The 17,433-nt window shown below is 50.4% G+C and overlaps 2 protein-coding genes across 10 annotated transcripts in view; one reads left to right on the forward strand and one right to left on the reverse strand.

The window, feature by feature from the left end:
• The window catches only part of LOC122547985 (protein scribble homolog), a 101,063-nt gene extending 85,311 nt beyond the window's left edge, over window positions 1–15,752 (reverse strand). For 5 of the 9 annotated variants that reach the window (XM_087987739.1, XM_087987740.1, XM_087987738.1 and 2 more), the window contains exons 1-5: window positions 15,670–15,752; window positions 15,116–15,196; window positions 9,902–10,249; window positions 6,319–6,390; window positions 300–425 (exon numbers count right to left, since the gene is read on the reverse strand). In XM_087987739.1, coding sequence (XP_087843865.1) covers window positions 300–425; window positions 6,319–6,390; window positions 9,902–10,249; window positions 15,116–15,196; window positions 15,670–15,720 — 678 coding nt within the window. In that variant the 5' untranslated portion in view covers window positions 15,721–15,752. The remainder of the gene's footprint in view (window positions 1–299; window positions 426–6,318; window positions 6,391–9,901; window positions 10,250–15,115; window positions 15,197–15,669) is intronic. The other 4 variants (XM_087987742.1, XM_087987743.1, XM_087987745.1 and 1 more) reach the window with 4 other exon arrangements.
• LOC122547322 (nuclear receptor-binding protein 2-like) overlaps window positions 1–17,433 on the forward strand; it is a 318,269-nt gene that overhangs the window by 248,074 nt on the left and 52,762 nt on the right. The gene's annotated exons all lie outside the window — the stretch shown is intronic.

Genomic DNA, 17,433 nt, shown 5'->3' on the forward strand with positions numbered 1-17,433 from the left:
GACCCCTCCTCACACAGCCCGAGGAGGGAAACCCGCCCCCCCCCCCCCCCACACATAGAGCATAGACCCCCCCACCGCTCACACAGAGCCCGGGGACCCCCCACTCAGACAGAGCCCGGGGAGGAGACCCCCCCTCACACAGAGGCCGGGGACCCGCACACCCCCCCTCACACAGAGGCCGGGGACCCCCTCCAAAAAAATCCGGGGAGGGGACCCCCCTCCCCGCCCTCAGAGAGCCCGGGGATCCCCCCCACAGACCGGGCAGGGAAGGGGTATAAGGTCAGCTCAAAAACACTCACCGCCTTCAGTGGTAGCGGCAGCTCCTCTGGCCTGTGGAACGGGTTTGGACTGTTCCTGCCGTCTGCCGATGTTGGAGCCACTGTCGGCCTCCCCCTGGGCAGTGGCTGGATGACCCCAGGCTTGGTCTGCACACCCGGGGGGGGGGGGGGGGGGGGGGAGGAAAGAGAGGGGGCAGAGAGAGAGGGGGGGGAAAAGAGGGGAGAGAGAGAGAGAGGTGGGGTGAGAGAGAGAGAGAGAGAGAGAGAGAGAGAGAGAGAGAGAGAGAGAGGGGGGAGGGGGGGAAGGAGGGGAGAGAGAGAGAGGAGAGGAAGGGGGTGAGAGAGGGAGGGGAGAGACAGCGACCAAGACAGAGGTGTGGGGAAGGGGGTGAGAGAGGCGGGGGGAGAGGGAGGAGATAAAGGGGCAGATGGGTGGGTGGGGGGGGAAGACAGCGAGCGCGAGAGCGAAGGAGCGAAGAGAGAGGGGTGTGGGACAGAGAGGTGGGGTGATGGGAAGAGTAAGCCCAAGTGTGAGAGAGAATGCAAATACATGATTGAAATACCGTGACGCTGCCCCATTCTTTAAGAAAGGCTGCACACCGACAGACTGCTGGGGTTGGCATCATGGTAAGTTGTTGGAGAGGATTCTGAGGGCATTTCGACTGATTTGGGATAGTCAGCGTGGCTCTGTGCGTGGGAAACAGTGTCTCAGTAATTCGATGGAGGGGCAGGCTTGGTTTACACAGATTTCAGCAAGGCCATCGACAAGGTTCCCCATGGCAGGCTGCTTCGGAAGATTAGATCACATGGCATCCAGGGAGAGCTGGATACAAAATCAGCTCGAAGGTAGGAGACGGAGGGTGGTGTGACAGAGAGAGAGAGGGGCCTGGGACCAGTGGTCTGTCACAGGGATTGGTGCTGGGTCGTAATTTATAGAAACAATTTGGATGACAATATATACATCGACAGTGTTATTCAAGATTCTAAAGGGACATTGATCAGATGAGCCGAGGAATGCCAGATGGAGGTGAATTTAGATAAATGGGAGGCGCTGCACTTTGGAAAGGTGACCAGGGCAGGAGTTAGATAGTTAATGATCAGGCGCGGGGAATGATATTGAACAGAGAGATGTGGGGGTGCAGGTTCACAGTTTGTTCAAAGTGGTATCGTAGGTATCACGAGGAGGCCACATTTAGTCACCCTCCTATAGGAAGGATGTTGTTAAACTGAACAGGATGCAAAGGAGATTTACAAGGATGTTGCCAGGGTTGGAGGATTTGAGCTATAGGGAGAGGTTGAACAGGCTGGGGCTGTTTCCCCTGGAGCATCAGAGGCTGAGGGGTGACCTTATCGAGGTTTATAAAATCATGAGGGGCACAGATAGGGTCTTTGTCCCAGGGTCGGGGAGCCCAGAACTAGAGAGTACAGATTTAGCGTGAGAGGGCAAGAATTTGGTAAACTCAGAGAAAGAGGAGACACATGGTGTACAGGGTGTTCTAGCGAGGTGGATAGAGAACTGGTTCAGCAACAGGAGACAGAGAGTAGTAGTAGAAGGGAGTTTCTCAAAATGGAGAAAGGTGACCAGTGGTGTTCCACAGGGGTCAGTGCTGGGGCCACTATTATACAGTCATAGAGATATACAGCACAGAAACAGACCCTCCGGTCCAACCCGTCCATGCCAACCAGATATCCCAACCCAATCTAGTCCCACCTGCCAGCACCCGGCCCATATGCCTCCAAGCCCTTCCTGTACATATACCCATCCAAATGCCTTTGTTGTAACTGTACCAGCCTCCACCACTTACTCTGGCAGCTCATTCCATACACGTCATCTGCACACTTACTAACTGTACCTCTTAAGCTCACATCCAAATCATTTATATAAATGACAAAAAGTAGAGGACCCAGCACTGATCCTTGTGGCACTCCACTGGTCACAGGCCTCCAGTCTGAAAAACAACCCTCCACCACCACCCTCTGTCTTCTACCTTTGAGCCAGTTCTGTATCCAAATGGCTAGTTCTCCCTGTATTCCGTGAGATCTAACCTTGCTAATCAGTCTCCCATGGGGAACCTTGTCGAACGCCTTACTGAAGTCCATATAGATCACATCTACCGCTCTGCCCTCATCAATCTTCTTTGTTACTTCATCAAAAAACTCAATCAAGTTTGTGAGACATGATTTCCCACGCACAAAGCCATGCTGACTATCCCAAATCAGTCCTTGCCTTTCCAAATACATGTACATCCGTCCCTCAGGATTCCCTCCAACAACTTGACCACCACCGATGTCAGGCTCACCGGTCTCTAGTTCCCTGGCTTGTCCTTACCACCCTTCTTAAACAGTGGCACCAGGTTAGCCAACCTCCAGTCTTTCTGGCACCTCACCTGTGACTATCGAAGATACAAAGAGGCCCAGCAATCACTTCCCTACCTTCCCACAGAGTTCTAGGGTACACTTGATCAGGTCCTGGGGATTTATCCACCTTTATGCGTTTCAAGACATCCAGCACTTCGTCCTCTGTAATATGGACATTTTTCAAGGTGTCACCTATTTCCCTAAATTCTATATCATCCATATCCTTTTCCACAGTAAATACTGATGCAAAATACTCATTCAGTATCTCCCCCTTTTTCTGTGGCTCCACACAAAGGCCGCCTTGCTGATCTTTGTGGGGCCCTATTCTCCCGTGATATACATAAATGACCTGGAAGAGGGCATTGTTGGTATGATCAGCAAGTTTGTAGATGACACACAGATTGGTGGAGCAGCAGAAACCATAAGGGACTGTCAGAGAATACAGGAGGATATAGACAAACTGGAGAGTTGGGCAGAGAAGTGGCAGATGGAGTTCAATCCAGGCAAATGTGAGGTGATGTATTTTGGGAAGACTAATTCTAGAGTGAATTATACAATGAATGGAAGAGCCTTGGGAAAAGTTGATGGGCAGAAAGATCTGGGAGTTCAGGTCCATTGTACCCTGAAGGTGGCTGCACAGGTGGATAGAGTGGTCAAGAAGTCATATAGTATGCTTGCCTTCATCGGACGGGGTATTGAGTATAAGAGCTGGCAGGTCATGTTAAAATTGTACAAGACATTGGTTCGGCTGCATTTAGAATACTGTGTATAGTTCTGGTCGCCACATTACCAAAAGGATGTGGACGCTTTGGAGAGGGTGCAGAGAAGGTTTACGTGGATGTTGCCTGGTATAGAAGGTGCTAGCTATGAAGAGAGGTTGAGTAGGTTAGGATTGTTTTCATTAGAAAAAAAGAGATTGAGGGGAGAACCTGACTTGGGTTTACAAAATCATGAAGGGTATAGACAGGGTGGTTGGAGACAAGCTTTTTCCCAGGGTGAAGGATTCAATAACGAGAGGTCACGCTTTCAAGGTGAGGGGTGGGAAGTTTAAGGGGGATATATGCAGTAAGTACTTCACACAGAGGGTGGTGGGTGTCTGGAACGCGTTGCCAGCAGAGGTGGTAGAGGCAGGCATGGTTGATTCATTTAAGATGCGTCTGGTCAGATGTGTAAGTAGGTGGGGAGCAGAGGGATACAGATCCTTAGGAATTGACCGACAGGTTTAGACGGTGGATTTGGATCAGCTCAGGCTTGGAGGGCCGAAGGGCCTGTTCCTGGGCTGTACATTGTCTTTGTTCTTTATTTAAAAGGGACCTGAGGGGCAATTCTTTCACAGAGGGTAGTGTGTGTATGGAATGAGCTGCCAGAGCAAGTAGTAGGGGCGAGTACAGTTACAACGTTTAAAAGACATTTAGACAGGTACATGAATAGGAAAGGGTTAGAGGGATATGGGCCAAATGGAGGCAAATGGGACTGGCTCAGTTTAGGAAACCACTCAGCCCGGATGAGTTGGGCCAAAGGGTCTGTTTCTGTGCTGTATGATTCTACTGATGTCCCTCAATTTTGTGGATCTCTGAGGTTCCCTCAATCTTCACAACTCCAAGAAAAATAACCCCAGCATATCCAATCTTTCCTCATGGCTCAGACCCTCCATCCCAGGGAACATTCTGATAAATCTCTTCTGCAACCCCTCCAGTGCCAACACACCCTTCCGATAATCCGGTGACCAGATCTGCACACAGTCCCCCAGCTGTGGCCTCACCAGTGGTTTCCTGCTCCTCAGATGCTGCCTGACCTGCTGTGCTTTTCCAGCACCACACTCTCCACTCGAACCTCAGCATCTGCAGTCCTCACTTTCTCCCAGTGTTTTATACAGTTCTAGCACAGTCTCTCTGCTCTTATACTCTGTCCTCAATAATTAAGTTAAAAATCACACAACACCAGGTTTTAGTCCAACAGGTTTATTTGGAAGCAGTAGCTTTCAGAGCGTTGCTCCTTCACCAGGTGGTTGTGAGAGAAGCAGTGCTCCGAAAGCTAGTGCTTCCAAATAAACCTGCTGCACTAAAGCCCGGTGTTGTGATTTTTAACTTTGTTCACTCAATCCAACACTGGTACCTCCTCATCATGGTTACCTTCAATAATAAAGGCAAGGATCCCATATATTTTGTTAACTAACTCAGCTACCTACCCTGTTACCTTCAGAGATCTGTGGGTAAGCAGACCGAGGTCCCTCTGATCTTCAGTACTTTCTGGGGACTGATCATTCCCAGTGTAACCCCTTGCCTTGTTAGCCCTCCCCCACATTTCCAGCATGAATTTCCTGTGTGATTGCTCTGCCTGACTGGCCCAGGCTGGTGATAAACAGCAGGATGGCTCACCCCTAACTATTCCCATGTAATCTAAGAACCTCATGATCATGTCCTAGCCTCTTCTTTTTGTCCAAATCTGTAATGTACACCACATAGAAACTGAAAGAACTGCAAATGCTGTAAATCAGAAACAGAAATTGTTGGAAAAGCTCAGCAGGTCTGGCGGCATCTGTGAAGAGAAACCAAAAGTGAACGTTTCAGGTGGAGTGACCCTTCCTCAGAACCACAACCTGTAAGGAATCTAATACCAAGCCCTATGGAACCATGTTACAAACAGGTACAAAAACAGGAGAGCTGGTCAGAAGTCCCAAGGAAATTCATGAAATTCAAAAGTCACAAATCCCTGGGACTTGACACTTTCCATCCAAGGGTGTTAAAGGAATTAGGGAGCACATCAAGATTCAGTGATGGAGAGAGACTAGCATTAGGCATAAGCTGACTGTGTCAGACAGGGAGGATGTCTGTAGCTGTCAGGAAAGAAGCTAATTTGTCCAGGGTCATTGACAATACAGAACGTGAATACAGCAGGAGAGAGGGCCATATTGTCCTAATGTCTGGTCTCACATTTTTCACAACAAATGCAACAATGCCAGCCTGCAGTCAATCACAGCAACCTACACTACAGGGGCAAAGGGTGCTGCTTTAACACGCTCATCATTTATTGAGGCATTGGGAAAGGGAGCACTCCCCAGCTCAAAACAAGGATCAAAGGTTTCAACGTTCTATGTACAGACTAAATAGATGGGGCGGGGTGGGGGGTCCTTAGAGCAGAGAAGATAGAGGAGGAATCTAATGGAGGTGAAATGAGGGAGACTAATAGGCTAGATCATGAGGGAGACTAATAGGCTAGATCAGGAGGGAGGGAGACCGACAGGGAGAAACCTTCCCCTTAATACATGCATCAATCATCAAAGGGCAGAGATGCAGGGTAAAGAGCAGCAGGTTTACAGAGGATTTAAACAATTTTGTTTACACTAAGAGGGTGGTGAGAATCTGGAATGCATTGTCTGAAAGGATGGAAGAAGTGGAAACTGTCACAGCATTCAGGGAGTATTTAGATGAATGCCATTCAAGGCTATTGGCCAAGTACTGGAACATGGGATTAGAGTGACTCGAAATTGGATGACCAGTATGGGCATGATGGATCGAAGGGCCTCTCTCCATGCTTTAAAACTCTGTCAGTGTGTGCTCTAAGCTGGACACTGAATGTTCCACATTGTACCTGGCCATTACACGAGAGACAGCATGTGCTTTGTTTCACCTTCGTATTCAATTTCCTTAAGAATCTCAGTAAATATTATGTGGGCACTCACCTGGGAAGTCGGAGAGCTGCAGAACTCCCGCGTGCCACTGTTACCGACAACAGGAGATTCACTTGAATTGTCCTGGAAAGACACAGCAAAGGATACAACGTCATCAAAGCGTCCAAGAAGCAGGCACTCCACACAAACACCCACACATGCACACCCCCCCCCCCCCCCCCCCCCACATGCACACACACCCACACCCACCCATATACACATACACACCCACACACTGCAACACAGCATTCTTTGACAGAACTTGGAGAAAGGAGAAAGGCAATATTGTCTAAAATAGGGTTCACATTTGACACAGATAAACACAGAAATGGTCAATATGCTTTCAAAGCTCCATGCACAGGCAGCCACATTTGACAGTGCCAATTTGGTGATAGCACTGATCTGACCCAAACAAAGGCAGCACTCAGCAGTAAAGTACTCCTGCAAAAAGGTGGTCAGGAAGATTGAAGACAGAAAACAAGAATGGGGTGGCAGCATTAGGCATAAGCTGACTGTGTCAGACAGGGAGGATGTCTGTAGCTGTCAGGAAAGAAGCTAATTTGTACAGAGTCATTGACAATACAGAACGTGAATACAGCAGGAGAGAGGGCCATATTGTCCTAATATTTGGTGTCTCATTTTTCACAACAAATGCAATGACGTCAGCCTGCAGTCAATCACAGCAACCTACACTACAGGGGCAAAGGGTGCTGCTTTAACACGCTCATCATTTATTGTGGCATTGGGAAAGGGAGCACTTCCCCAGCTCCCAGGTACTGAAAACAAGGCTCCAAGGTTTCAACATCGGGAGGAGGGAATGGTAAAGTGAAGGGGATAAAATTACCTACAGCAGTGTCGAGAGAATGTGTTGAGCAGGGCTGTTGCCTGACAAACACATTTGAAAGGTGACTGGGCTAAGACACAGGTTGAGGTCTCGATTATTGACCAAGCTAACTAGCCATGGGTCTTGGGGATGTGACCGGCAGAACGGAGCCAAGTTCCATTGGCCATCTGTAACCATCCTCAAGCAGATGAAGGGCAGCCATGATACAACTGAGCGTCCATTTTAGACAATAGTTAAAATCACCCACATTGCTGTGGGTCTGGATTCACGCTGAGGCCAGACGAGGTCAGGACAGCAGATTTCCTTCCTGAGAGGACATTAGTGAAATACAACAATTCACTATGTTCAGGATCACTAGTGAGATGGGCTTTCTTTCCCTAATATATTGGTTAATTGTATTTAAATCCCCCAGCTGCCATGTTCCACATTAGTTCAGAGTCCGAGTAATATTAATATTATCCAACAACCTGGTCAGATTTGGGTTTTGTGTCATACACATTAAAGAAGCTTTTGATGGATAGCTGGTCATCTAAGAGTTGTCACCAGCTGAACAGGGCACAGTAATGAGTCTATATTGGCACCGATGATGATTTACACTGATGTATAGCTCTGTATCATCAATGCAACCATCACGTCTGTGCTCGCTGACCTATAGTGGCCCATGGATCAACAACTTTTAAATCCCTCTGTCACTTCACTCCAATGCTGAGGTCTGTAACAGCCTACAGCCCTCTAATCCTGCAAGTTATGTGCATCCTTCCAATCCTGACCTCTTCAGCATTTAACTGCTAAACAACTAGAGGCTGTCTTTGATTACCGGGACCCTAACTCTGGGGAGAATCCCCTCCCTAAACCTCCTTGCTTCTTTTCCTCCTTTCAGATGTTTAGTCTTAATGTAAAATAAGGGGGCACCAATTTAAGACAGAGATGAGGAAACATGTTTTCTCTGAGGGTTGAGCATTTGGAATGCTGTTCTTCAAAAGGTGATGAATGGAGAATCTTTAAATATTTTTAAGGTAGCGAGTTGGACTGAAGAGTTTGTGGCTGTGCTGTATAATTCTCTGACTCAGAGGTAGATAGATTCTTGATGACCAAGGGGAGTTTGAAAGATGATCAGGTATATGCAGGAATGTTGAGTTGAGGGTGAAATTGGCTCAGCCATGATCTTACTGAATCACAAAGCAGGCTCATTGGGGCCAAACTGCCTACACATGTTCCTTGTTCACTGGATCAAATCCTTCTTAAAACTTCATTTCCCATGGATTTGATCATCGATGGAAATACCAGTGTCATATGAGTGGCTTACTTGGAACTCTCTAATAAAGCAATATATCATTTTTTCATGTGCTTGGAGCCTCTGTACATAAATTATGAAGATGTACAAATATGAGTATCTGTGTACATGTAAATGTATGCTCTGGCGACCACTGTCATGGAGCCTAATAACCGACAGGGCCTGCAATTTGAGTGTATGGTTAGAGTGTTCACTGTGGACCCCTCTCAGTGATTATCTGGACAGAGTATTATGTGAACCCTAACTCCATCAACTACACCTGGTGTTGTCACGTTCCACACAGTGTAAAAAAAAATGCTTCCAAAATTTTTCACTCAATCCGTTAGCGACTACCACACGTTGATGATTCGTGCTCTGGGCTCAGCCACTAGTGGAAACTCTCAACCCATCAAACATGGACATGCTTTTTTAAATCTCTGCAAATTTCAAACTGCTTCATCATCTTCCATATTTGCATCCCCTCAGCTGTTAACATATTGCTCAATCTTCAATATCCTTCACATATTGTGGCTTCCAGAAATTTCCACAGTATTCTGTGCATGTTCTCCCAGGTTCTACATCAATATAACTAACTCATTGTTTCTGTATTTTATTTCTTTCAATTTAAACTCAGTGATCTGACTGTGCTAATTGTGATTAATTGCTTTGATTCATCTACCTACAGTCCCAGATGTCATTGCATGTCTAACTGAGGGAGTTCACCCTCAAGGAGAACTGGCTCTTTATCTCTTTCACTAGAATTAGTTACCAGGCAGACAGCTGTGTGGAACTGATGTTTCCTTGGTCAGTTTTGAAGCTTGTTGGTGTGGGTGGGGTGGTGTCTGCTCAATGACAGAGGCTGATGAGGCAGATGTCGTCATGGTCACTCACTCAGTGCCCGACACAAGGGGCTGGTGTCTGTTCCCGGAGCGGGGAGGGGACGGGGAGGAACAGGGGGTGGAGAGGGGGCGGGGAGGTAGGGAGGGGGATGTAGGGAGTGGGATGGGCTGCGGGGAGGGGACAGAGGGGGGATGGGGAGCTGGAAGGGGGCGGGGGGGGGGGGAACTGGAACTGGGACCTATCATGCTGTTGTAGACGAGTGTTAAAATGGAGCCCCCAACATTGATGACCTTGGTGCAATACAGAATAAAGCACAAAACCCACAGCACCCACTCCCCAACCGCACGCACAGACAGCCTTCCCCCCAACACAAACACACACACACACACACACACAGGAATCCTGTTGCAAACACACACACCACCTCACAGACAGGCACACTCCCCCTCCCCGGGGGCAGGTGGATAAACTGAAGCGCCCCTTCCCCCACCCCAAGACCCCTGCTAATGGTCCCCATTGCAGTCGGTTAGTCAGTCAGGTCAGGTCAGCCACAAGAACAAAGCCACACCACATGCACAGTGTAATCTTGCTGAGGTCACAGGTGAGCGACACCATGCCATGCGCAGCTGGGGCCTTGCCTGGATGCTGGGGCGGGGGTTGCCCCTCGTGCCTCGTGGAGATGCTCCTCCTGCTGGGCACTCCCCGGCGTCCCCTCGGCCCTTCCTGTTTGCCACCACAAACGGATTTTGGTGGAAGGGAATGGGCTGCAGGTCAACCAAAACCTCCTGCTCCTGGCTGGTTTCTGGCAGCAGCCTGCACCCACTGCTCTTTTCCATCACTAGGTGCCCGTGGTTGGGTTCTGTAATATGCTGCTTATTACTGAGAGGCCCCAGGTCGCTGGCAGTGCCCGGTCTCCAAGAGGAGACCACTTCCTGCTCCATTGGCTGACTGCTCTGAATCTCCATCGCTGCCAGTCCAGTAAACCCCTTCACCGGGGATAAGTCAGAAAAACAGACAGAAAGACAGAAAGAAAGAAGGCATTCAGATGACTGGAAGTGCGAGGGGGAGAAAGAGAGAGATCAATCGATCTTATTCAGAATTCAATTACTATAGGAGCTGTCAATCAGTTCAGGCAATGTGCTCAATTCCCTGAAGGTTAAAGGGCACAGGGCAGAACAAACTGCAATGCTCAATGCACCATTCATGACTCAGAACAACAGATGGAGTTTAATTCAGATAAATGCGAGGTGCTGCATTTTGAAGAGGCAAATCAGGGCAGGACTTACCCACTTAATGGTAAGGTCCTGGGGAGTGTTGCTGAACAAAGAGACCTTGGAGTGCAGGTTCATAGCTCCTTGAAAGTGGAGTCACAGGTAGATAGGATAGTGAAGAAGGCGTTTGGTATGCTTTCCTTTATTGGTCAGAGTATTGAGTACAGGAGTTGGGAGGTCATGTTGCAGTTGTACAGGACATCGATTAAGCCACTGTTGGAATATTGCGTGCAATTCTGGTCTCCCAGCTATAGGAAGGATGTTGGGAAACTTGTAAATCTTTTCTGAACCCTTTCAAGGATGTTGCCAGGGTTGGGGGATCTGAGCTACAAGGAGAGACTGAACAGGCTGGGGCTGTTTTCCGTGGATTGTCGGAGGCTGAGGGGTGACCTTATAGAGGTTTGTAAAATCATGAGGGGCATGGATAGGGTAAATAGGCAAAGTCTTTTCCCTGAGGTTGGGGAGTCCAGAACTAGAGGGCATAGGTTTAGGGTGAGAGGGGAAAGATATAAAAGAGACCTAAGGGGCAACTTTTTCACGCAGAGGGTGGTACGTGTATGGAATGAGCTGCCAGAGGATGTGATGGAGGCTGGTACAATTGCAACATTTAAGAGGCATTTGGATGGGTATATGAATAGGAAGGGTTTGGAGGCATATGGGCTGGGTGCTGGCAGGTGGGACTAGGTTGGGTTGGGATATCTGGTCGGCATGGACGGGTTGGACTGAAAGGTTTGTTTGTATAACTCTGACTCTAAATCAGAAAATGTCAGAAACCCCACACGGTTTCTGCTGGGATTGTGACTGTGACCGGGATCACACTGGGAGCCGGGATGGTGCCGGTGTTTTGTGAATGAGGGATGCCCTACTCCATCAGCAGGCAGTGGTGACCCCAAGCCAGGATCCAGTTGATGACGACAGGGTGGTGCCTGGTGAAAGGAGCGGCATTGCTCTGTCAACCTGACTATATCAGTTCACAATCACACACTCCCACCTTCCCACACTCGGCCCATAACCACAAATTTTATCACATCTCAAGTGTTCAATGTTTTATAAATTGTGAGGTTTCCCTTCTCAACTGCAGCCCAAGGCAGTACATTCCAGAGCCCCACCTACTCTGGGTGAAATAACCTTTCCTCAAATTCCCTCGAATCCTTCAGCCTGTCACATTAAAATGCTGGGGGCGTTGTTGTTGACAAAGGGCAGCAGCTGCTTCCTGTCCAGCCTGTCTGTCCGTGCTTCCCTCAGCTCTCCACTCTCAGCACTGACTGCCCCCACTCTCTGCCGGAGACATCAGCACTGAGTGAACCAAGCTGCTTACTGCTGGCTGAGGACACTGACTAGCTTCATCCCTTGGTCTCAACATGCAGGCTGGCACACTGCCTTCCAGCTCCCCGAACAAAATCCAGGCCTGACACCAGCAAAACAGGAAACTGCAGGGGAATCCGCACGGACAAGGACAGGGAGGCAGAGCAACACAATGTGTGAGAGAGGGGAAAGAAAGAGTGGAGTGAAAACCGAAGGATGTTGGAGAAAGAGAGAGAGTTCAAGATTGAAGGAAAACTAGAGGGCATGGGCTAAAGGTGAGAGGGTAAAGGTTTAAAAGGGAACTGAGGGATAACTTTTTCACACAGAGGGTGGTGCGTGTATGGAATGAGCTGCCAAAGACAGTGGTGGAGGCTGGTACAATTACAGTATTTAAAAGGCATCTGGATGTGTATATGAATTGGAAGGGCTTGGAAGGATGTGGGCCAAGTGCTGGCAAATGGGACTGGGTCAGATTAGGATATCTGATCGGCATGGACAGGTTAGACTGGAGGGTCTGCTTCTATGCTATACAGCTCTATGACAGGAAGATTTAGTGTAAGGTAGTAAAGAAAGAGAAAGAGGAAAGCACTGGAAAAGACAAGGGGGATGGAGGAGGAGGAGAAGCAGGGGACGGAGTAGATCAGGTATACTGACTTGTGAATCTAGAGGGACCGCACCTGTGCCAGGCTGGAGATGTCCCAGGGACTGAGACAGTCATCAGGATATTCAGCAACAGCAGGGCAGAAACTTACTGCAGAGAGGGGAGTATACTGAAACCACATCTTAGGGAGGCTGACCATCAGCCCGCAACATAACCCCAGCAGAGCAGCAAGCTGCTCTGGTCACAAACCTCTCGCCCAAAGACAATGTACCAGCACAATCACAAACAAGAAATCTGTGGCTCATTGTCACCAGACACAGACCAGGTTCCTGTCCAGTTCCCAGCCCACGACAAAACTCAGCATATTCCCAGCACATCGCACATCTCTCTGACACCCACCCACACCACCAACCCCCCGGCTCCCTCACCAACCACACACACACAGTCTTACCAAATACCCGAGCTGCAGCTGTTTGGTCCTTGGCTAAACTCTGGCAGGTTTTGGTAGACGAGGGGCTCAGTCACATCCAACCAAGCAGACAGGACAACGCAGGGCTCTGTGGCAATGCTGCAGCTATCACCTCAATGACTTGAAACGAGCAGGTGCAGGCCTGAGCACTCCCTCCAACCACTGCCTGCCTCCACACCCCCTCCCCCAACCCCAAGACTGAAATAGGCTGCATTCTCCTCCTGTTACTGAGGAACTATTCCAACACTACATTCCTAATGCAAGATCAGGCTTTCATTCAAACAGACCCTCCCCTCCCTGTAATCCCAAACGGACCCTCCCCTCCCTGTAACCCCCAAACGGACCCTCCCCTCCCTGTAACCCCCAAACGGACCCTCCCCTCCCTGTAACCCCCAAACGGACCCTCCCCTCCCTGTAACCCCCAAACTGACCCTCCCCTCCCTGTAACCCCCACACGGACCCTCCCCTCCCTGTAATCCCACACGGACCCTCCCCTCCCCGTAACCCCCAAACGGACCCTCCCCTCCCTGTAACCCCAAACGGACCCTCCCTTCCCTGTAACCCCCAAACGGACCCTCCCCTCCCTGTAATCCCCAAACAGACCCTCCCCTCCCTGTAATCCCAAACGGACCCTCCCTTCCCTGTAACCCCCAAACGGACCCTCCCCTCCCCGTAACCCCCACACGGACCCTCCCCTCCCTGTAACCCCCAAACTGACCCTCCCCCCCCTGTAATCCCACACGGACCCTCCCCTCCCCGTAACCCCCAAACTGACCCTCCCCTCCCTGTAACCCCCACACGGACCCTCCCCTCCCCGTAACCCCCACACGGACCCTCCCCTCCCCGTAACCCCCAAACTGACCCTCCCCTCCCCGTAATCCCCAAACTGACCCTCCCCTCCCCGTAATCCCCAAACGGACCCTCCCCTCCCCGTAACCCCCAAACGGACCCTCCCCTCCCCGTAACCCCCAAACAGACCCTCCCCTCCCCGTAACCCCCAAACAGACCCTCCCCTCCCCGTAACCCCCAAACGGACCCTCCCCTCCCTGTAACCCCAAACAGACCCTCCCCTCCCTGTAACCCCAAACAGACCCTCCCCTCCCTGTAACCCCAAACAGACCCTCCCCTCCCTGTAACCCCCAAACGGACCCTCCCCTCCCTGTAATTCCACACGGACCCTCCCCTCCCTGTAACCCCCAAACGGACCCTCCCCTCCCTGTAATCCCACACGGACCCTCCCCTCCCTGTAACCCCCAAACGGACCCTCCCCTCCCTGTAATCCCAAACAGACCCTCCCCTCCCTGTAATCCCAAACAGACCCTCCCCTCCCTGTAACCCCCAAACGGACCCTCCCCTCCCTGTAATCCCACACGGACCCTCCCCTCCCCGTAACCCCCAAACGGACCCTCCCCTCCCTGTAATCCCAAACAGACCCTCCCCTCCCTGTAATCCCAGACAGACCCTCCCCTCCCTGTAACCCCCAAACGGACCCTCCCCTCCCTGTAATCCCACACGGACCCTCCCCTCCCTGTAACCCCAAACTGACCCTCCCCTCCCTGTAATCCCAAACAGACCCTCCCCTCCCTGTAATCCCAAACAGACCCTCCCCTCCCTGTAATCCTGCAGTGAGTGTACAATGTAGAAGCTGGACACTGCTCTGAAACCGGTGTGTGCGTGCGTGTTGATGTGTGTGAGAGGAGTGAGTGTGTACCAATCTGACTGGGTGTGTGCCTGTGCCTGACCCCCATGTGGTCAGGCAGCACTTTACTGGCTGTACATGGGGATGTAAAGGGATACCTTGAGGTCTCTGCTCCTAACTCTGCCATTTCAGTTAGTCTTCAATAACAGGAAAATCTACTCAAACCTGGTGCAGCATCTTTCTAAAGGAGGTGTGAAGGCCAATACATTGTTAATGCATCAGCCACAGTGACACTATCAGCGCTCTCAGTCCAGTATTATCAATCTCCCAGGGATGACTGCTCTGATTACACACTTTTACCAGAATTGACATTGAACCTGGAGTCGAGGGTGTAGACAGGAGATGGTAATTTGCAATGGGAGATGCTGACTGTCCCTTTTACATTGAGCCCCATTGGGTCGGTGGGTTCAGGGAACAACAGCATTACTATCAGCCTCTCAGCTGCTGGCTGGGAGAACACAGAGTCCCTGACATCACACACCATGCTGGGCAAACACTATTACCTACCCGATTAACCCTCTGTATGGCACTGCTGGGGAGTGCTGCCAGGGTCCTGTAATCCATTTTCAGTGGCTCTGTGCTGAAATTCTGTAAGCAATAAAGACAGCACTTTAACATGAGACAAGACAGCAGAATCCAGGAGAGCTCACTCAACCTGCAACTCCCTCTGGTGGAAGGGCCAATGTTTACAAGAAACAGAGAGAGCTTCACCTTAGTTCAACTTCAAAGAACAAATTACTTAACACGAACTCCCAAAGTTGATCCAGAAGGGGGTCCCCGAACCCCACCCTCTCCCCGCCAAAAGGGGGTCCCTGAAACCCCCTCATAGTGGGCCCTGAACCCTCATGGCTATCCCATGGACAGGAATCTCTGAACCAGACCCTGGTCAAGGAACGCCCAATCCCACAATCCCTCCATCTTTAACTAACTACAAATTTAAGTACGAGCCCAAAAAGGAGATTGTTATTGAAAAAGTCATAAGATACAGACTCTCACTCAATCAGAAACCCACTCACTCAGTGAGCCTCAATGCAGCCTCTCTCCCTCCATTGTGTGCTCACCTCAGTTTCTCGCTCCAATCTCTGTGTTGCTTCTTCTTGCTCCCTTCGCATTCTCTCCTTTTAAAGCCAGAGGGATGACAGAGTTAAAGACAGCACAGCACAAACCAGCACACGGCACAGCACAGACAGGCCAAACACAGAAACCATCTATTCTCATCTCCATCCACAGTTCCGTACCCCCATCAGCAAGGTCAGAAATAACTCCACCAGACGTGTCACTCCATTAGCAATGAGAGAACCACTGGAGTGGATTCAGGCCATTCAGCCCCTCACATACTCTGATCGAGCTAGCCTTCGGTTACGTTTACCTACCTCTCCTCTGATATCCTTACCAGCAAACCCCTGCTGGGGTCCAGACTGAAATCTCAGTTAGCCCCCACTGTTTACTATGGAGGTGTAATGTCAAAACTGGCATTCTCCCCGTGAGGAGAAATCCTGCCTGGCATTCTCCCCGTGAGGAGAAATCCTGCTGGCATTCTCCCCGTGAGGAGAAATCCTGCCTGGCATTCTCCCCGTGAGGAGAAATCCTGCCTGGCATTCTCCCCGTGAGGAGAAATCCTGCCTGGCTTCACCCCTGACAGCTCTCCCCCCACGTCTCGCAGCAGTGCTGGAGAAGAAGATTTCTTTATTCCTATTTCCTTCAATGGCTTTTAGTGGTTTGTGCTCATGCATTAAACTTTCTTTCCTGGACCACACCTCCAAGTCTCTCACCACTGAGAGAATAGCCAGGTTGCTTGGTGTGGTCTATCTCCACGGTAAGTTTCGCCAGCTGCAGACTCCTCGAACACAATTTCTCTTCCTTTGTAACAACCATGTCCCAATTGACATACATCACTGTGTCTTTCCTTGATCCACAATGAATGGATGGGGGTGCATGGTTCAGTCTCAAAATTTGCATATGACACATTTGGAAGTGCTGGGACCTGTGAGGAGCAGAGGGTAGAACACAGCTGCTCAGGTATTTCCCCGTTGTGAGCTGACTTTGAAGCCTGAAGCTTGGTGTGCCCCCTCAGCATGAACTGAGAGCACAGAGATCTGTTCCAAAACACTCTCAGCTCCACGGTGGCCACTCCTCCCTCAGAGTACACAGCCCCAAACACTCAACACAAGAAGCCCTGACGTAGAACAGCAAGAGAAGGTAGACAGGAACATAGACAATAAACAGTACAATCTAAAGAAGTGCAGGAGCAGAGGGCTCTGGGGTTATATTCAAGGTGACAGGGCAGGGCGGGAAGGTGGGATATGGGATACTGGACTCTAAATTAATGCATAGAGAGCAAGTGAAAGCAATGGAGAGAGAGAGGAGAGGGAGAGAGAGGAGAGGGAGAGAGAGGAGGAGAGGGAGAGAGAGGAGGAGAGGAGAGAGAGGAGGAGAGGGAGAGAGAGGAGGAGAGGGAGAGAGAGGAGGAGAGGGAGAGAGAGGAGAGAGGGAGAGAGAGGAGAGAGGGAGAGGAGAGGAGAGGGAGAGGAGAGGGGAGAGAGAGGAGGAGAGGGAGAGAGAGGAGGAGAGGGAGAGAGAGGAGGAGAGGGAGAGAGAGGAGGAGAGGGAGAGAGAGGAGAGGAGAGAGAGAGAGGGAGAGAGAGGAGAGAGGGAGAGGAGAGGAGAGGGAGAGGAGAGGAGAGGGAGAGGAGAGGGAGAGAGAGGAGAGGGAGAGAGAGACAGAGAGAGAGAGAGGAGAGGGAGAGAGAGGGGAGAGAGAGAGAGGGGAGAGGGAGAGAGGGGAGAGGGAGAGAGAGACAGAGAGAGAGAGAGGAAGGGAGAGA

The sequence above is a fragment of the Chiloscyllium plagiosum genome, unplaced genomic scaffold (genome assembly GCF_037043375.1).
Source record: "Chiloscyllium plagiosum isolate Xiang-an unplaced genomic scaffold, Cpla_swu_hap1 HiC_scaffold_5, whole genome shotgun sequence".
NCBI classification, from domain to species: Eukaryota; Metazoa; Chordata; class Chondrichthyes; order Orectolobiformes; family Hemiscylliidae; genus Chiloscyllium; species Chiloscyllium plagiosum.